General features: G+C 36.8%; 1 protein-coding gene across 1 annotated transcript in view; it reads right to left on the bottom strand.

The window, feature by feature from the left end:
• ZFC3H1 (zinc finger C3H1-type containing) overlaps positions 1-16,271 on the bottom strand; it is a 50,925-nt gene extending 34,654 nt beyond the window's left edge. Inside the window, exons 1-4 of the mRNA XM_002915611.4 lie at positions 15,440-16,271; positions 10,450-10,866; positions 3,172-3,236; positions 56-254 (exon numbers count right to left, since the gene is read on the bottom strand). Coding sequence (XP_002915657.1) covers positions 56-254; positions 3,172-3,236; positions 10,450-10,866; positions 15,440-16,037 — 1,279 coding nt within the window. The 5' untranslated portion in view covers positions 16,038-16,271. The remainder of the gene's footprint in view (positions 1-55; positions 255-3,171; positions 3,237-10,449; positions 10,867-15,439) is intronic.
• Positions 16,272-16,425: the final 154 nt, after the last annotated feature.

The following is a 16,425-nucleotide window of genomic DNA, read 5'->3' on the forward strand; positions in this document are numbered from 1 at the left end:
ATCTTGAAACTACACTGATATTATGAATTCAAAAGAATTTAACAGAAATGATCACCTGTAGTGCTAACTTTTTTGGCTGAATGTGTTTTTGTACTGGTTTTAACTTTTTGCTGTACAGTTTTCGTCTTAGTCAACTTTTCTTTGCTTTCTTTCATCACCTGCTGTTCTTTTTGTTGCCATTTTTTACTGGCTGACTGAAGAGCCAAAAGACGAAGTTGTAGTTCAGACAGTTCCTCTTCATCTTCACCAAGTTTCTTTAAAAAAAGAAATAGTTGTAACTTCTTAGTTCTATTATTTGACCTTAAACATTTCACCAAGTCAAACCTTTCCAAAGATCAGAACTTAGTTAGTTGTAAAGGAAACATTTAAATGGCAATATAAGTAAAGTAAGGAAACTAAACTACTTATCACAGCCCTACAACCCAATCCAATCCCTATGATATAGATGGAAGATCAATCTGTGGAGGGTGTACGTTTATGTGAATTGAAGGGTTAGAGGGGATGAGTACAACTGATGGAACAGGATGATGCAAAAAGGAAGTTAAGGATCAGAGATCAGCATTTAACTGACAAGAAAGCAAAAATCTGATGACAAACAAGAAAGTAAAAATCTGATGATAGGAAATGCAAGAAGAAATTGACCGAAGAGAGGTCAAGAATGAAGAATGAAGTGGTTCCAGAACCATGTGATTTACTAGTCTTACAAGTAATACAGAGAACAGGTACACTGAATCTCAAGATTGAAATTTGCAAACTTTTTAAAAAAATACATATTTTAGGGGCGCCTGGGTGGCACAGCGGTTAAGCGCCTGCCTTCGGCTCAGGGCGTGATTCCGGCGTTATGGGATCGAGTCCCACATCAGGCTCCTCTGCTATGAGCCTGCTTCTTCCTTTCCCACTTCCCCTGCTTGTGTTCCCTCTCTCGCTGGCTGTCTCTATCTCTGTCAAATAAATAAATAAAATCTTTAAAAAAAAATACCCCATATTTTATAATTCTTTAGATTTACTTATATTTGAACATTACATGTTCTAAAACTACAGATACTTATCTGAATATTTAAAATATTTTGAACACCCAAGACTTCTCTTCAGGGAAGCTAAAACAGGAAAATAGGTTAAAAGCTTTGAAAGCTTTTTTCCAATTGAAATATCTTAATTTTTTCACTCTACCTTTTTAAAAATAATTTAAAAAATCCATCCTCTAACATTTTAGCTAAAATATAATTGAAAATGTCAGGCAAAGTAAGCAGAGATTTTTTTTAGATTTTATTTATTTGACAGAGCACACGTGCACAAACGGGGAGAGGGAGAGGGAGAAGCAGGCTCCACAGGGTGAGCAGGGAGCCCGTCCCAGGACCCCAGGATCATGACCTGAGCTGAAGGCAGCTGCTTAACCAACTGAGCCACTCAGGCGCCCCATAAGCACAGATTCTTAATTGGAGTACATAGATATGGTGGGGAGAGACATATTAGGAGTCCTCTGGCCTCCCTATCCTTTGAAATCAAATGCAAAACTGTTTTTTTCTTTATGTGTATGTATAAAGAAGGCAGGAATCAAAAGAGACCTAGATTCAAAAAGGTTAATGCCCACTTACCTAATAATTTTTGCTTATAAGTGAATTATAATCACATTTTGTCTAATATCCAATTAAATTATTTAACTCCTAAGCAGTGGGTCCTTCCTACTGTTTCACTTTACTATAAACTATTATAAATGCCTAACTGAATTGCCACCACATATTTCAGTACTTCAGTTTATCCAAACCAGGCTACAGATACCCTTTCCACTGTTGGGAAATACATGTAACAAATGAGTTGAAAAAATTATCTTTTTTTAAACTCTAAGTCACTTAAACATACCAAATTCTACTGCTTCGTCCTGCAGTTCTAGAGCTGTGCTATCCGGTATGGTGGCAATGAGCCCCATGTGGCTATTCAAATTTAAATTAACTAAAATTGAATAAGAAATTTAGTTCCTCAGCCACACTAATCACATTTCAAGTGCTTAAAAGCCACATGTGGTTAATAGCTACCATATTGGAAAGTGTAAATAAAGAACATTTCCATTATTGTAGAAAATTTTATTGGATAGTCCTGATCTAGAGAGTTTAAAATAAAGCTATCATCACTGTTCCATTGAGACTTAAAAGTCTTTGATTACTTTTTGCAACCACTCCTTTAGGAATGAAAGAAAGAAGGTACTGATTCTGTCATACAACTACATGCTACTTAAAGCAGTTACCTGATCAGCAAGAGCACTGAACCCCATTTAACTCCTTGCTCCGACATTTAAGTCCTATGTAACTTTAGGCAAGCCACTTAATCTACCCATATGACTCTTACCTCATCTGTAAATCAAATAATGTCAACTTAATTTATGAAGTTATTGTAAGGACATTAAAAAATGTATACACATGCACATGCATGTGTGTGTGTGTGTGTGTGTGTGTGTGTGTGTGTGTGTACACATGTATCTATTATATTATCAATCTTAAATTCAGGATCGTCTCTTTCCTAAAGCTTCTAGGCTCTTTGCATCATTTTAATTTACTCATAAAAACTAACTGAAATCTTAAAAGGAATAAAGGTATTCCAGATCTCTAATTCAACAAAGAAAAGGCTTGGGCTATTGAGAGTTATTACATGTCAAACACAGTGTTTGGTGCTTCTGTACTTTATCCTGCTGAGCCTCACCACAATCCAGAGAACAGATGACATCAAACTCATTTTGCAGAGAAGGAAACAGAGGCAAGCAAAGGCAAGAGCTTACACCAAGATCACTCAGCTAATAAGAGGAGCTAGAACTGAACAGCAGGTCAAGGTCTAACTCCAAAGATCTTCCACACAGGATAATCCCCCAAAAGCAGGAAAACTCTGGGTGACTATTAAAAGTTTCAAAAAAATAACAAACCAAAAGATCTATCTATAGATATATATAAAAAACACTTCAATTAAATTCAAGTTGACTGAACCCAACCCAAAGATACTGAAGGACATCTCTCCAGATTTTCTTATCTTTTAGGCTTATGTTCAAATGGAGATAATGATGAAAGAAATGATGTAAAGGAAAAGAATGGAAAACAAGACAGAATCCTCTTTCAAAAGAACAGAGCAAAGCAGTATAAGAATCAGTCTTACAGAGAAACCCAATTCCAAAAAGGAGGATCTTACCTTTTCAGATAGAATGTCTGAGGCACTAATTCTTCTTGTTAAATTTTGTTCTTTATCTTCTAATCCTTTAAAATAAAACAGCATACTTTGAATACTCTGAAAAACAGCTACCATCAATTTAAAATAAAATGCTATATGATACTTGGTAATAATTATTTTAAGAGGTCTCTCATTTTCATAATCTCTGACCAAAAAGGAAAGAACGTTATTAGAATGAAAATCTGACCAAACTTTTCATATCAGCCTCATTTCTGAATGTTATCAGGCAAAATAACTCAAAATATTAAATAAGTTAAAACTGTACTTTGATAAAATAACTTATGAACTGAAAGTAATTATTTCAATAATAGAATTTACATTAAGCTGGCAGTACCTTATGAGCACAATGCTTCCTTAAAAACAAGTACAAACCGTAAATTTCAAACTATAAATCTAACTTTACACAAAACTTATAAAAGCAGGTCATTGTTTAATTCACCAAACATAATTAGGCACTGTCCTACCACTGTTACGGGTCTCTACAATACAACTATTTCAATTCTGACTCAATACTTCCCAGATTGGCCTTAGGCACTCATGCAGTATTTTTAAAATTATTATCCAGAATTCTAAACTGAGCTAAAGACAATCATCAGGACACAGGTAGTAGTTAAAACCATCTAATCAAGAACACCCTTGGACAATGGAACACAGAGGACAGTTAAGAAATTACAAAAGAATACTACTAAAAAAAAAGAGGAAAATCAGAAGATCATAAGAAATTCCAGATGTATATGGTATTAGTGAAACCCCCAAATTTCATGTTTATCAAGAAAAACATCACTGAATATAGTAGATATGTGTACTCCCTATAGAATATTCTCAACATTGTGGCCTGAATGGTCCTTTGAGAATATAAAACAAATTATACCAGTCTTTTGCTCAAGACCCTGTAGTAGCTCACATTTCATTCAGAATAAAAAACAAAGTTCTTATGAGGCTGTACATGATCTATCCCAACCCATCTCTGACCTCTTCTCTCCCACTATTCAGCACCCCCACTCTCTTTTCTTTAGTGGCACAGGACTCCCTGTTATTTCCCAAATATACCAGGTACCCTTCTGCCTTAACAGTAGTTACTCTAGTTTGTTGATTCTCAAACTTTACCTGGTATTAGAATCAACAAGGTGGCTTATTAAAGATTGTTGGGCCCCATGTCCAGAATTTCCAATTCAGTAGATCTAGGATAGGGCCTCAGCATTTACATTTTTTAATTTTTTTTTAGAGATTTTTATTTATTTATTTGAGAGAGGGAGCGAAGAGAGAGCATGAGTGGGGTAAGGGGCAGAGGGAGAAACAAGACTCCCCGCTGAGCAGGGAGACAGATGCGGGCTCCCTCTCTGGGATCATGCCTTGAGCCAAAGGAAGCCGCTTAACCAACTGAGCCATCCAGGCACCCCAGCATTTGCATTTTCATTAAGTTCCCAGATAATGCTGGTCCAAGGACCAAAGTTAGAAAATCACTGCTCTAGCTATTTTTTATCTGCCTAGAAAGCTCTTCCCTCAGATATCCATTTGGCTAGTCCCTCATGGTTTCCAAAGCCTTTGTTTAAATCTCACCTTCAAACTCAGGCCTCTCTTGATCACTCATTAATACTACAACCTATACTTGCTATCCCCCTACTTACCCTGCTATACTTTTCCCATAACTGTTATTTACTAATCATATCTATTCTTTCTCTTTCTAAAATACAAGCCCATGAAGGCATAAATTGACTATTTGTTCATGGATAGATTTCTAAGAGCCTGGAATAAAGTGCTCAATTTTTGAATGAATGGAAAAATGAAATAAAAAAATGAAGGAAAATTAAAATTAATTTTGTAATTACATCAAAGTAACTCTGCCCTGACTAGTTTCAGTGAAGAGTAGAAAAGCAAATTGCACTGGATTGAGAGGTAAAGTGAAGAGAGTCAGCACCAGCTAGCCTTTCAAGGAATCTGGCTGAAAAGACAAGTTAAGGGAGAATATAGAATGGGGAGGAGAGAGTGATTACACTTTGGGAGGAAAACGCAAATACGTTTATACTAAGAACTCCTTAAGAGAAAGTGATTAAAGATAAATCAAAATAAACAATAGATGGAGCAATGTAGCAATGTTCCAGAGAAAGGAAAAGTTAGAGTCAGAAATACAGGTTAAAACAAAGTAGCCATAGGGGCGCCTGGGTGGCACAGCGGTTGGGCGTCTGCCTTCGGCTCAGGGCGTGATCCCGGCGTTACAGGATCGAGTCCCACATCAGGCTCCTCTGCTATGAGCCTGCTTCTTCCTCTCCCACTCCCCTGCTTGTGTTCCCTCTCTCGCTGGCTGTCTCTATCTCTGTCGAATAAATAAATAAAATCTTTAAAAAAAAAAAAAACAAAGTAGCCATAAACAAAAATGAAATGAAGTGAAAATCAATATAGTTATAAATTTACAGTCAGAAAGTGAGAAGCTGAAAGTTGAGTGAGAATACTTGAAATAGGAGGCACACCTATAGGCTGAACAACAGGAATAAAGTTGAGTAAAAGGCCTGAAAAAAATAATAAAGGTTTAGAAGAGTTGTTGAGAAAAATGGAAAAGCAGCTGATCACTAACAACTTAAAAGCTTGACAGCAGAGCTAAGAGTCTGATGGCCCACGTGGTGTTTAAGAAAATCTAAATTCCTTAGCCAAGACATTCAAGGCCCTCTACAATCTGATTTCAATCTACCCTTTTATAAATTTATACCCAACTGCTCCAAGAAACATACCATATATCCCACACTGCACCCATTTTAGATCAATCTCAATTATCCTTTAAAAGTTCTCTGTGCTTTTTATCTGCTCATTTGGTTCCTTCTTACTTCCTAAGTTGAAAAGACTCATTTTTTGAGACACATACAAACATTTCCATACTACGAAAACTTTCTAAACCCAGGCAGACATATTTGATCCTTCCCCTGTACTACTGCAGGCTTTCATACATTAACTCTTACTACACTCTATAATAATTTGCATGTTTTTTCTATCCCACTGAGTTATACTTTTTGAAACTGCCTGCCTGGAGTCATGGTGCTAAATTGAAGAAGAAAAAACATGTCCCTGAGAATACATAACCAAAATCAGTCACCACTCAGGTTTGCAGCCCAATTTACACCACATGGGTGGCCTTGAAAACTTCGAATATAAAGCAGTCCCAGGGCAAGAGTCTACTCAGGTGCCTGGCAGTGGCAAAAGCAAACCCTCTCTTAGAAGTCCATCTTTGTCCCAGGCCTCAAAAAACTCCCACCAAAAAAACAAAAACAAAAACAAAAACTGAAACAAAAATGAGCACCTTAAGAAACAAAAAAGAGAAAAAGAAAAGAAAAAAATCACTAAGAAAAGAAGGTACCAAAGATGGGAACCAGAAATGAGACCCATAAAAAACTTAGATATTGGAAATTAGAAGACAAAGCAAAGAAACAAACTAAAGCAAACCTATGGTTAACATGCTTAAAGAAATAAAGATAAATTTGAAAAAATAAGAAAAATCTAAAAAGAATGACCAAAGCAATTTGAAAAAAAAAATTACAATGAAATACTAAAATAAAAACTGTAACTGGAATTTAAAATTCAGTAAGGGAGCTCAAGGCAAATTAGACACAGCTAAAGAGAGAATCCGTAAACTGAGAGATGCATCAGAAGAAATTTTCCAGAATGTAGCACAGATTTACAAAGAGATGGAAACTTAAAAGAAATAAAGACAAACGGAAGATAAAGATGATTTGATACACATACAGATATACAGAATTTGAGAAAAGAGAGAGAATGGGAAAATATTTGAGATAATGACTATTTTTCAGAATCAATGAAAACAAGCAGCACAACAGATCAAAGCTGAATAAAAAGAAATCACAAAGAACACACCATAAACTACAGAATATCAAAGACAAAAATAGGATTTTTAAAGCAAGCAGAGAAAGAAGATAAATTACTTTCAAATTAGAAATCATTAAGACTGATAGCTTACTTTTCAAAATCAATAATGGAAGCCAGAAAATATCTTCAATATGTTGAAAATATACTTAGCCAATCTAGAATTCCAAACCTAGAAAGTTATCTTTAAAAAAGGGCAAACAGAAATAAGTTTTCTATCCAGCAGACACATCCAAATTCTAAAATGTATAAATGATTCTAAACACAGAATAGTGACCCAAGAAAGTGTTAAATATATGAGCAAAGCAAGGCAAATACTGGCCTTTGTATATGGAGAGGGTAAAGACCTTGATTAATTTTGAACGTCGATAAGAATTCATGTTACAATTCTGAAAGGAACCACTTGGAGACAAGAAACTTAATATCTAACTTCCAAACCAGTAAAAGGAAAATAAAAAAATTGTATTGGGGGGGGGGCACAAAAGAGGCAAGAAAGAGAAAAAGGACAACAAAACCCAATTATCAGTAATAATGAAAAATGCAAACGGACTACATATTCTAGTAAAGGACAAAGACTGTCAGACTAAGTTATGAAAGAAATCCAGTTCTATACTATGTAAATTGACATCTGAGACATGAGAATATGGAAAGACTGAAAGAATGGAAAAAGATATACAAGGCGTATACACTTACCAAAAGAAAGATGGTGTGAATATTGGCATAAGCTAAGTCTTTCTGGCAGAAACATTACCAGAGATAAAGAAGGCCACCACATAATAACAAGAATAATGAGTCAATTCTTCAGCCTCCAAGTATTTAAAATAAAAACTGAAAACCATAAATCGTGGCTGATGTTAACAAACCTTTCACTAATTAAACAAGCAGATCAAAAAATGAAGGAAGATGTGAACATAAAAAGCTTGATCTAACAATATAATCCTTTCAAACATATATAGAACAATTATAAAAAATCAATCGCATACAATAAAGCAAGTCTCTACAAATAAATATGACAGTACCTATATTCTCATTCTTTAATATACAATTCTCTGACAATATGGTTGACTTAAAAATTAGTACCAAAAAATGTAAAGAATCTTCGTGTTTGGAAGTTAAGAAACACACTTCCAAACAGCCTACAGTCAAAGAAAAACAAAAATTAGAAAATATTTAGAAATGAGAAAAAATTATATGTCACAAACAGCTAAAGTAGAAATTTCATAACCCAAATTAATCTTAATAGAAGAGAGGCTGAAAACTAACAAGTTTTTTTCTTTTTTAAAGATTTTATTTATTCGACAGAGAGAGAGACAGCGGGAGAGGGAACACAAGCAGGGGGAGTGAGAAAGGGAGACACAGGCCTCCTCCTGAGCAGGGAGCCCCATGAGGGACTCGAACCCAGGACCCTGGGATCATGACCTAAGCCCAAGGCAGACGCTAAACTTAACGACTGTGCTACCCAGGTGCCCCAAAACTAACGAGTTTTAAAAGCTATGGACTTATTTCTAGGGAAATTTAAAAACAGGGATATAACTTATAAATGCTACAAGTAACAGAAAAGTGAGATTCTCTTTTTTTTTTTTACATTTTATTTATTTGAGAGAGAGAGAGAAGGGGGGAGGGGCAGAGGGAGAGGCAGAAAAACACCCCGCTGAGCAGGGAGCCAGAGGTGGGGCTCCATCCCAGGACCCTGAGATCATGACCTGAGCCAAAAGCAGATGCTTAACCAACTGAGCCACCCAGGCATCCCAAAAAATGAGATCCTTAAGAATAATTTTTTATAAACTTCACAACTTATAGGAAATGGACACATTACCAGAAAAACAGAGTTTACCTAAACTGCCTTAACCAGAAATAGAAAGCATGAACAGTCAACAGTGTAAAACCTTTCCAGAAAAAATTCCATCCAGGCCCAGACACTTCTACCAAAAAGACCTACCAAATATCTCAGGAACAATTCTAATCTTAATTTAATCCCAAGAATAAAGAAGAAACCACTCCCCAACTCATTTTGAGCATATCATAACCTTATACTAGAACTTGGCAAGGAAAAGAGGGAAAAAATTAAAGGCTATAAACCCAGATGAAAAATGATAAAACATTAGCAAACCTTCATTTATGAAGACTTTATAATTGCCCCAAACTTGAAGAACCCAAATATCCCTCAAATGGAAATGGATAAACAAACTGTACATAACTATACAATGGCACATTCAGCAATCAGAATGAACTAGTGATACATACAACCACATGGATGAATCTCAAATACACTATGCTAAGTGAAAGAAGCTAGAATCCAAAGGCAATATACTGCATGATTCCATTTATATGACATTTTGGAAAAGCCAAAACCACAGGGAAAGAAAAGTCAGTAGTGACCTGGTGGGCTGACAGCTGGGGGAGAAAGGGAACTCATTGCAAAGGGGCATGGGAGAATCTGTGAGAGCTGACAAAACTGTTCTTTATCTTGGGGCGCCTGGGTGGCACAGCGGTTAAGCGTCTGCCTTCGGCTCAGGGCGTGATCCCGGCGTTACGGGATCGAGCCCCACGTCAGGTTCCTCTGCTGGGAGCCTGCTTCTTCCTCTCCCACTCCCCCTGCTTGTGTTCCCTCTCTCACTGGCTGTCTCTATCNCTCTGTCAAATAAAAAAAAAAATCTTTAAAAAAAAAAAAAAAAAAAAAACTGTTCTTTATCTTAATTGTGGTGCCTGGCAATGGTTACCCAACTGCCTGCATTTGTCAAAATGTAACTATACACTAAAAAGGGTAAATTTTACTGCATATAAATTATACCTTCATAAAAAGAGAAAAAGAAAAAATTTAACAAATCAAATCCATGATATACAAAAATAACATATCATGAACTACCTGGATTTAACCCAAATATAACAGGGTGGTTTAACACTACAAAATTAACTAATATAATCGATTACACTAATAAATTAAAAGAGAAAAATAAGATGTTTTTCTCAATAATAAAGAAAAAAGATGTGACAAACTTCAACATCCATTCATGCTGAAAATCTCAAACAAGGAACAGGAGGGGTGAAGCTTTTTACCCAATAAAGGATACCTCCAAAAAACCCCAACATCATGTTAAAAGTAAATATCCAAAGCATTCCTGTAAGTTAGGAAACAAAGGTCCACTGATACACTTACGTTAAAAATTGTATTAGAAGGCCAGAATAGAAAGATCAGAATGAAACTAAACCTATCATTACTGAATAATATGACTGTCTACATGCAAACGGCAAAAGTAATTCACAGATAAAGTATTAAAATCATTTCAGTGAAGCACACTACCAAAATAACTAGTTACCCTACAGAGAAAGAAGAATCTTAGAACTAATTGAAATTTTTAATTCCATTACCTTGACTAGGTTCAGTAGTGTCAGATTTCAGGGAAAGCTGTTTTGTTCCATCTTTAACTTTTTTCAACCGGTTCTTATCCCCTGGTAAAGTCAATTTTTGCCTGAGTGGTTTTAATTCAAATGCCTGAAAAGTTTTGACCTGTGTTTTCTCCTCAGGAGCTACTTCTTTAGTTGGGTCCTTAGTAATACTGACATTATCAGTGCTTGTTTGGTCCTCAAAGTTCAATGTTTTAGGATCTTCCTGCACATTCTCTTCTTTGCTACTCAAAGCTAGTTTTTCATCTTTATTGATGCATTCTAGTTCCAACTGTATTTGCTTATACTTTAAAAGTAAGTCTTCAAAAGTTTCTTCTCCACAGTTTTCACTTTTTGATGAATAATTTTGTTTTCTTGATGGAGATCTTCCGAAACTTTTGGCTGAACAGCATATTAAGGAAACCAGTTTCCAAAATTTTTCCAGTAAATTTAACAAAAACACATTAACGTTATAGATAAATTGTCTCCCTTTTTGTTTTTCAAAAAAGATGAGCTAGTATTTTTAATTACTAAATTACATTTAACATATGTGCTAATGCCCCACTTCATAATGTGCCCGTATTTTGTATTTAACAAGTAACCATATAAAACAGTCCACTTAGAAAATCACTGGTGTCAGTTATTACCCACAGTACCTACAGGTATTCCACCTCCTTAGGTTATGGCAGCATTCATTCTACAGTATCAGAAAAGCCCATAATAAGCTGTCTGTTAAAGATTCCTTCCTAAAGGAAGAGAGAAGAAACAGAATGGTTTGTCACAGATACGGATAATTTACACTTCAGATAATCAGGAGGAAACATTTCTTCTTCTCAATTAGTTTCTTCTCATGCCTCAAATTTTTAAAAAAGGAGATTAAAAAAAGAACACTGACAACTAATAGTTGAAAGTAGTTTCTTAAAAACGTAATACATAACAATCTTAAAGCTCAACTATATTAACATCCAACATACGCACAACTAAGACAATGAGGGAATTACATTATTAAAAAAAAAAAACCTTCCATGGTATTCAAAATGTATCTTATAAACTAATCTGTCTCTGAAGATAAGGATAACTTTACCCAAAATTTTTTTTCTTCTCTATCATAGTGATACATAGAACATAACTTTTTCCTTGGAAGTGGCTACAAAATTCCTAACTATAATTTTTATTCAAAATAATTCACACAGGTAAAAATTGTTACACCTCACTTCTCCGGCCTAGAGATTAACAAGATTTAAAGACAAGTACTTTATGTGGTCTTAATACTTTATGGATCATTTAAACTGGCTAGGATTTAACATCACAGTTCCCTAAAGATTGTTCCTCTGTTTAACAACTTCCAGTACAATCAACCACCAGATATTTTAAAATTTCCCTAATGACCAATACAAGAATAGGAATCACCAAGTATTTTTTTTTAACCACCAGTTATTTTAGAAACTAAACCGGCATTACAACTGAAAATCTTAACAGTTCTGCAACAAAACTGTTTTAGTAAATCTTTGGTTCTGTAATCTAAGCCCTTCAGAGCCAAGTTTCCTCAAACAGTAATAGTTTCTCATAACCTGTCTTACTCTTCAACCAAACAGAATCTGGCTTCTGCTGGCTGAGTTTATCCACCATGTTTTCAAAGTATACTTCACCTGACTTCTCTGCAGTTTTGGACACTGCAAACCACTTCTCTCTTGGCTTTTCTAACTCCACTCTCCTGATTTCCCTACCTTCTTTTTTCCTTTTAGTCATTTCATGACTCCTTTCTAACTCCTGCAATAATGGTGTTCTCCAGTGAGCTCTATCTACCCTCTTTCGCTTTTCCTTTTGAGCATTCTAATGCACTCCCGTACGTTTACGTAATGTAAGAGAGAAGTTTGGCCTCTGGATAGATATTCAGGGTTTTATCTTCCACAAGCCATCCCCTATTCTGCTGCTGGACTTATCTATCTAGAAGACAAATCTGATCAGATCTGTCCCCTTGTTTAAATCTCATTAAGAATAGAGTCCAAAATACTTACAATGGCATATAATGCCTTCATGGTTTGACCTGTATTTCCTTTCCAATCTCACATTTCCCCTGTTCATCACAATTTATGCACAGCTTTGTATTTAGGTTTTTCTGTTCTTCAAATTGACCCCAATCCAAAATTCAAATGAACCTCCTATGTAAAGCTAGGGCATTACTTGCTCCCCCCCCCTCCGCGATTATATACTCTTTGTACACAAATTCTATAATTATCCTCATCCACAGCTCACTTTTCAATGGAGCCATCCAAAGGCACAACCATGGTGATTAGAAAAAATAAATCTGAAGATCTTAGAGAGACCTGTAAAGGGAAAAGATTCTATACAGTAACAAAAAAGACAGTAAAATGAGGAAAAGCAATTGAGTTACAACTTTATTCTATGTCAAGGCTAAATGAAATCTCCTACTTCTGTCTAATATAGGACAACTAGGATGAAACCAACACTTAAACGATTTAATTTTAAACTAGTTAAGATGCAATTTCTAACTGAAATCTGGTTTAAAAAAAGAACTGCTTTTCAACTGCAGGTGAAAATGAAATGACTTTCTACTGATGAGAGACACTGGCCTGATTATGTTAGCTCTCATCATATTAGAAAGTTTAAAACAGTAGTTAACCAAAGGAAATATACGCTAAGAGGGACTGACAAAGTGTCTAAGAAAAATTTTAAATGAATGAGAATGAAAATAAGTGCCACACTGGAATCGGTTCATTTTTTCTTTAAAGCTGCACCTAGCATACCTTAATCACTACAGAAAAATAAGTCAAAAAAAAAAAAAAAAAACCCACACTTGTACTCATGCTACCTCACTTCTAGATTATGGCAATGAGCCACAGTATATCCCTTATTTTTCTTTCTTTCTTTCCTTTTTTTTTTTTTTTGGAAACTCTACCCCCAACATGAGGCTCGAATTCACAACCCCAAGATCAAGAGTCACATGCTCTACGGACTGAGCCAGCCAGGTGCCCCATAACCCTTATTTTTTCTTAATGTAATTATTTATAAAATAAAAATATCATTTTTATAAGTGCACAGTGGATATGTGAAAAAGCCTGAATACAGTCTTGGTTTAAAGAAATCTGAATTAAAATTTTGTATTACAAATTTTGTGTGCTCACATTATATAAGAGTAGCTGAAAACTATGTCTTCCTTCACAAATTCTTACAAAGAATACCACCTCTAGGATGGATTAATGATACTTCATGAGGAAAACAATGAGCAGAGGATCAAAACAAGCGTCCTTTTCTTAACCGCAGCATCTGTGAAAAAACAAAAAACAGCAAGACAGCTCATTTCTGCTAAGTTACTACAGAAATCAGACTGGTTATATTCCTGCACTTTTTTCACATCATATGCCTGTTTATTAATAGAAACATATAAGCTTAACAATTAATAAAGGTATATATGGCAAAGGCCAAATTGGTATTGAATGAATGGACAGAAAGAAGGCAAAGGCAGGAGCTGGACAAGTCCCCTCATCGCCACCTTCTCTAATACGGATTAAATGAAGAAAAAACTCTCTGCTCCCACAGTACTCTTTACATACCTCAATACGAACTTTTTACATTAAACTGTACTTATTCACATCTGTCTCTCCATTAAAAAAATACACATGTTCTGAAGCAGCCTGTTTTTAGATTCAGAATCAACAACTAACAAATCCTTCGTTAAAAAAAATTTCTTGGGCAGAGGTTTGCTGTTTTCTTTTTTTTTAAAGAACATCCTTGTCTTTTAAAAAGTTAAATCCCCACATGATTTTTGTTCAAACAATCCTAGGTGCTCCTAACCCAATTTTTGGTTGCAGAATTAAGTTTTTTCAGGGCACTAGCACCAGAAGCTGCTACTTTGTACCTAAACTTACATTTCTTGCCCCTTTATATGCCAACATCTGGGAAAGACCATTTGATCCTAAGTATTCTATAAAAATAATGTTGAGTGTCTTCCAAACAAATATTATTACATGTAAGTTTCATATATGTTAAAAAATCATTATGCCATAGAAATTACAACCAGTAATAACTGTATTTAGTAAATGATTTTTATGCAGTTATCATAAGACCTAGATCTACAAACCCATCATAAACTAGCAAAGCTTCAGATGACTGAAGCTTAAGTAAACTTAAGAACGTTACAGATAATGGGATCAGAGGGAACAAAAATCAGGTATTTTGCTATTTTCCTTTTCAACCTCCCCATAATCTCCACTCTCCCATACACCCCACGGCTTTCAATATATTAAAATTAAAATACTGTTAATTTTTCTCTCTCTAACCTACATTTGTCAGCACTGAGTTATAAAATGTCCAAGAACTGAACATAAGAAATAGAGAAGGAGGTAAAGTTTTACAGAAAGTTGTATGAATTTAAAACCTCTAAATTAATAGACTTGGTAAAGATACGGGTCTTTCCCTCCACCCCCACTTTAAAAGACACCATGTGTAAAAATAAATCAGGAAAGGTAAAAGCAGAATTACTAATAAAAACTATAGCATTATGCAGAATGGAACTTCACAATTTTCAACGTCAAAAGTTAAATACTGTGTAAGCAACAGTATTCCCCAAATTGTTTATGACTCCTTTTTCTCCCTCTAACAATCTAAATCAACCTCATATAAAAACAAAGTTCTTGTACCAGAGAAAGTAAATGCTAATGAAACCTGATTTCTGTTGTACTATTACAAATCTGATTTCACTAACTTGGCCCCAATCCATAATACGTTAAGGTTAAAAAGCAATATACCCAATAACGCAACCTTAAGAAACAGGACTACATAGTGCGACACATGGGGACTACCAAAGAATAACTTACTTTAAGTATATTGACACAGTGACAAATAAGCGGTTCTGATGGTTCAGAAAAGTTACTCATCTCATAGACCTAATAATGACGCTGAAGGGAACTTTACTAAGTGACACACCCAGGGCGGACCGCCACGTTAAGGATACAACTCTTCCGAGGTGGAGAGGGCTCTCGCCAGCTCTGACTGCTGCTGAATCCGGATCCTGCTCCTCCTCCCAGAGGAGGTCTGCCCCCCGGCTTGCCTCCTCGCTCACCCCCTCCTCGCCCCCGACTCCAGCGACTTCCACCCCGGTAAGGCCTGCCTCGAAAGCGGAAACGGTCCAAGGCGATGTGGCTCCGTTCCCAAAAGGACGGCCGGGGGCTGCTTTCGGACAGTGAGCTCGAAGGCATCCGCACGGAGGGCGGGTGAGACCGGAACGGCTCTTTGGGTCGGTAGCTGCTGTGTCCCCTGAGGTGGCCCCGCTCCGACGCGTGCCGCGAGCGTGAGAAATTCCTCAACTGCTGCTGAGAAGAGGACGACGACGAGGAGGAGCCACCGCCTCCGCCAGATCCACCGCCCCGGGCCGGGTGAGGAGGCCTGCGCCGCGGATACGGCAAAAGCCCGACGCCGCTGCTGCTGCTGCTGCTCCGGCTTCGTATCTGGCTGTTGTTATCGTCGTCGCTGATTTCCCCATCTTCTAGCTCCCCTTCTTCCTTGGGCGAGAGGCCACTGGAGGCCGGGGCCGGAATATCTGCGGTCGCCATCCCGGGAGCAGTGCCTTCCACACAACCTTAGCCCTCCGTCCGGGGATCCGCCCGACAATTGCCTTCCTCCTCGGTTCTCTTTTTTTCTAACGGACCCGGTCGGTGCGGCCTTACCCTACTTGGACACCTAGCGGGCTTTGCTCCCCAACTTCCCCGCACCCCAGCTCTTTCTCGCCGGACCGTCGCAACCCAGTTCCCTTCCCTAGCGCCCCCTTGCTCCTCCGCGATCGGCGCTCTTCCGCCTCGCGAGAAAGGGACTCTGGAAGTGGCTCTTCCCGTGACGTCACTTCCTGAGACACGCAGGAAACAAGGAGTCCAGTTCACGCGATAATAATTAGGATAACGTGATTCTCAGTGGGTCTTGTAGTCTTTCTTTCCTCTGTTCTCG

Source organism: Ailuropoda melanoleuca, chromosome 15, assembly GCF_002007445.2.
Source record: "Ailuropoda melanoleuca isolate Jingjing chromosome 15, ASM200744v2, whole genome shotgun sequence".
In the NCBI taxonomy this organism is placed as follows: Eukaryota; Metazoa; Chordata; class Mammalia; order Carnivora; family Ursidae; genus Ailuropoda; species Ailuropoda melanoleuca.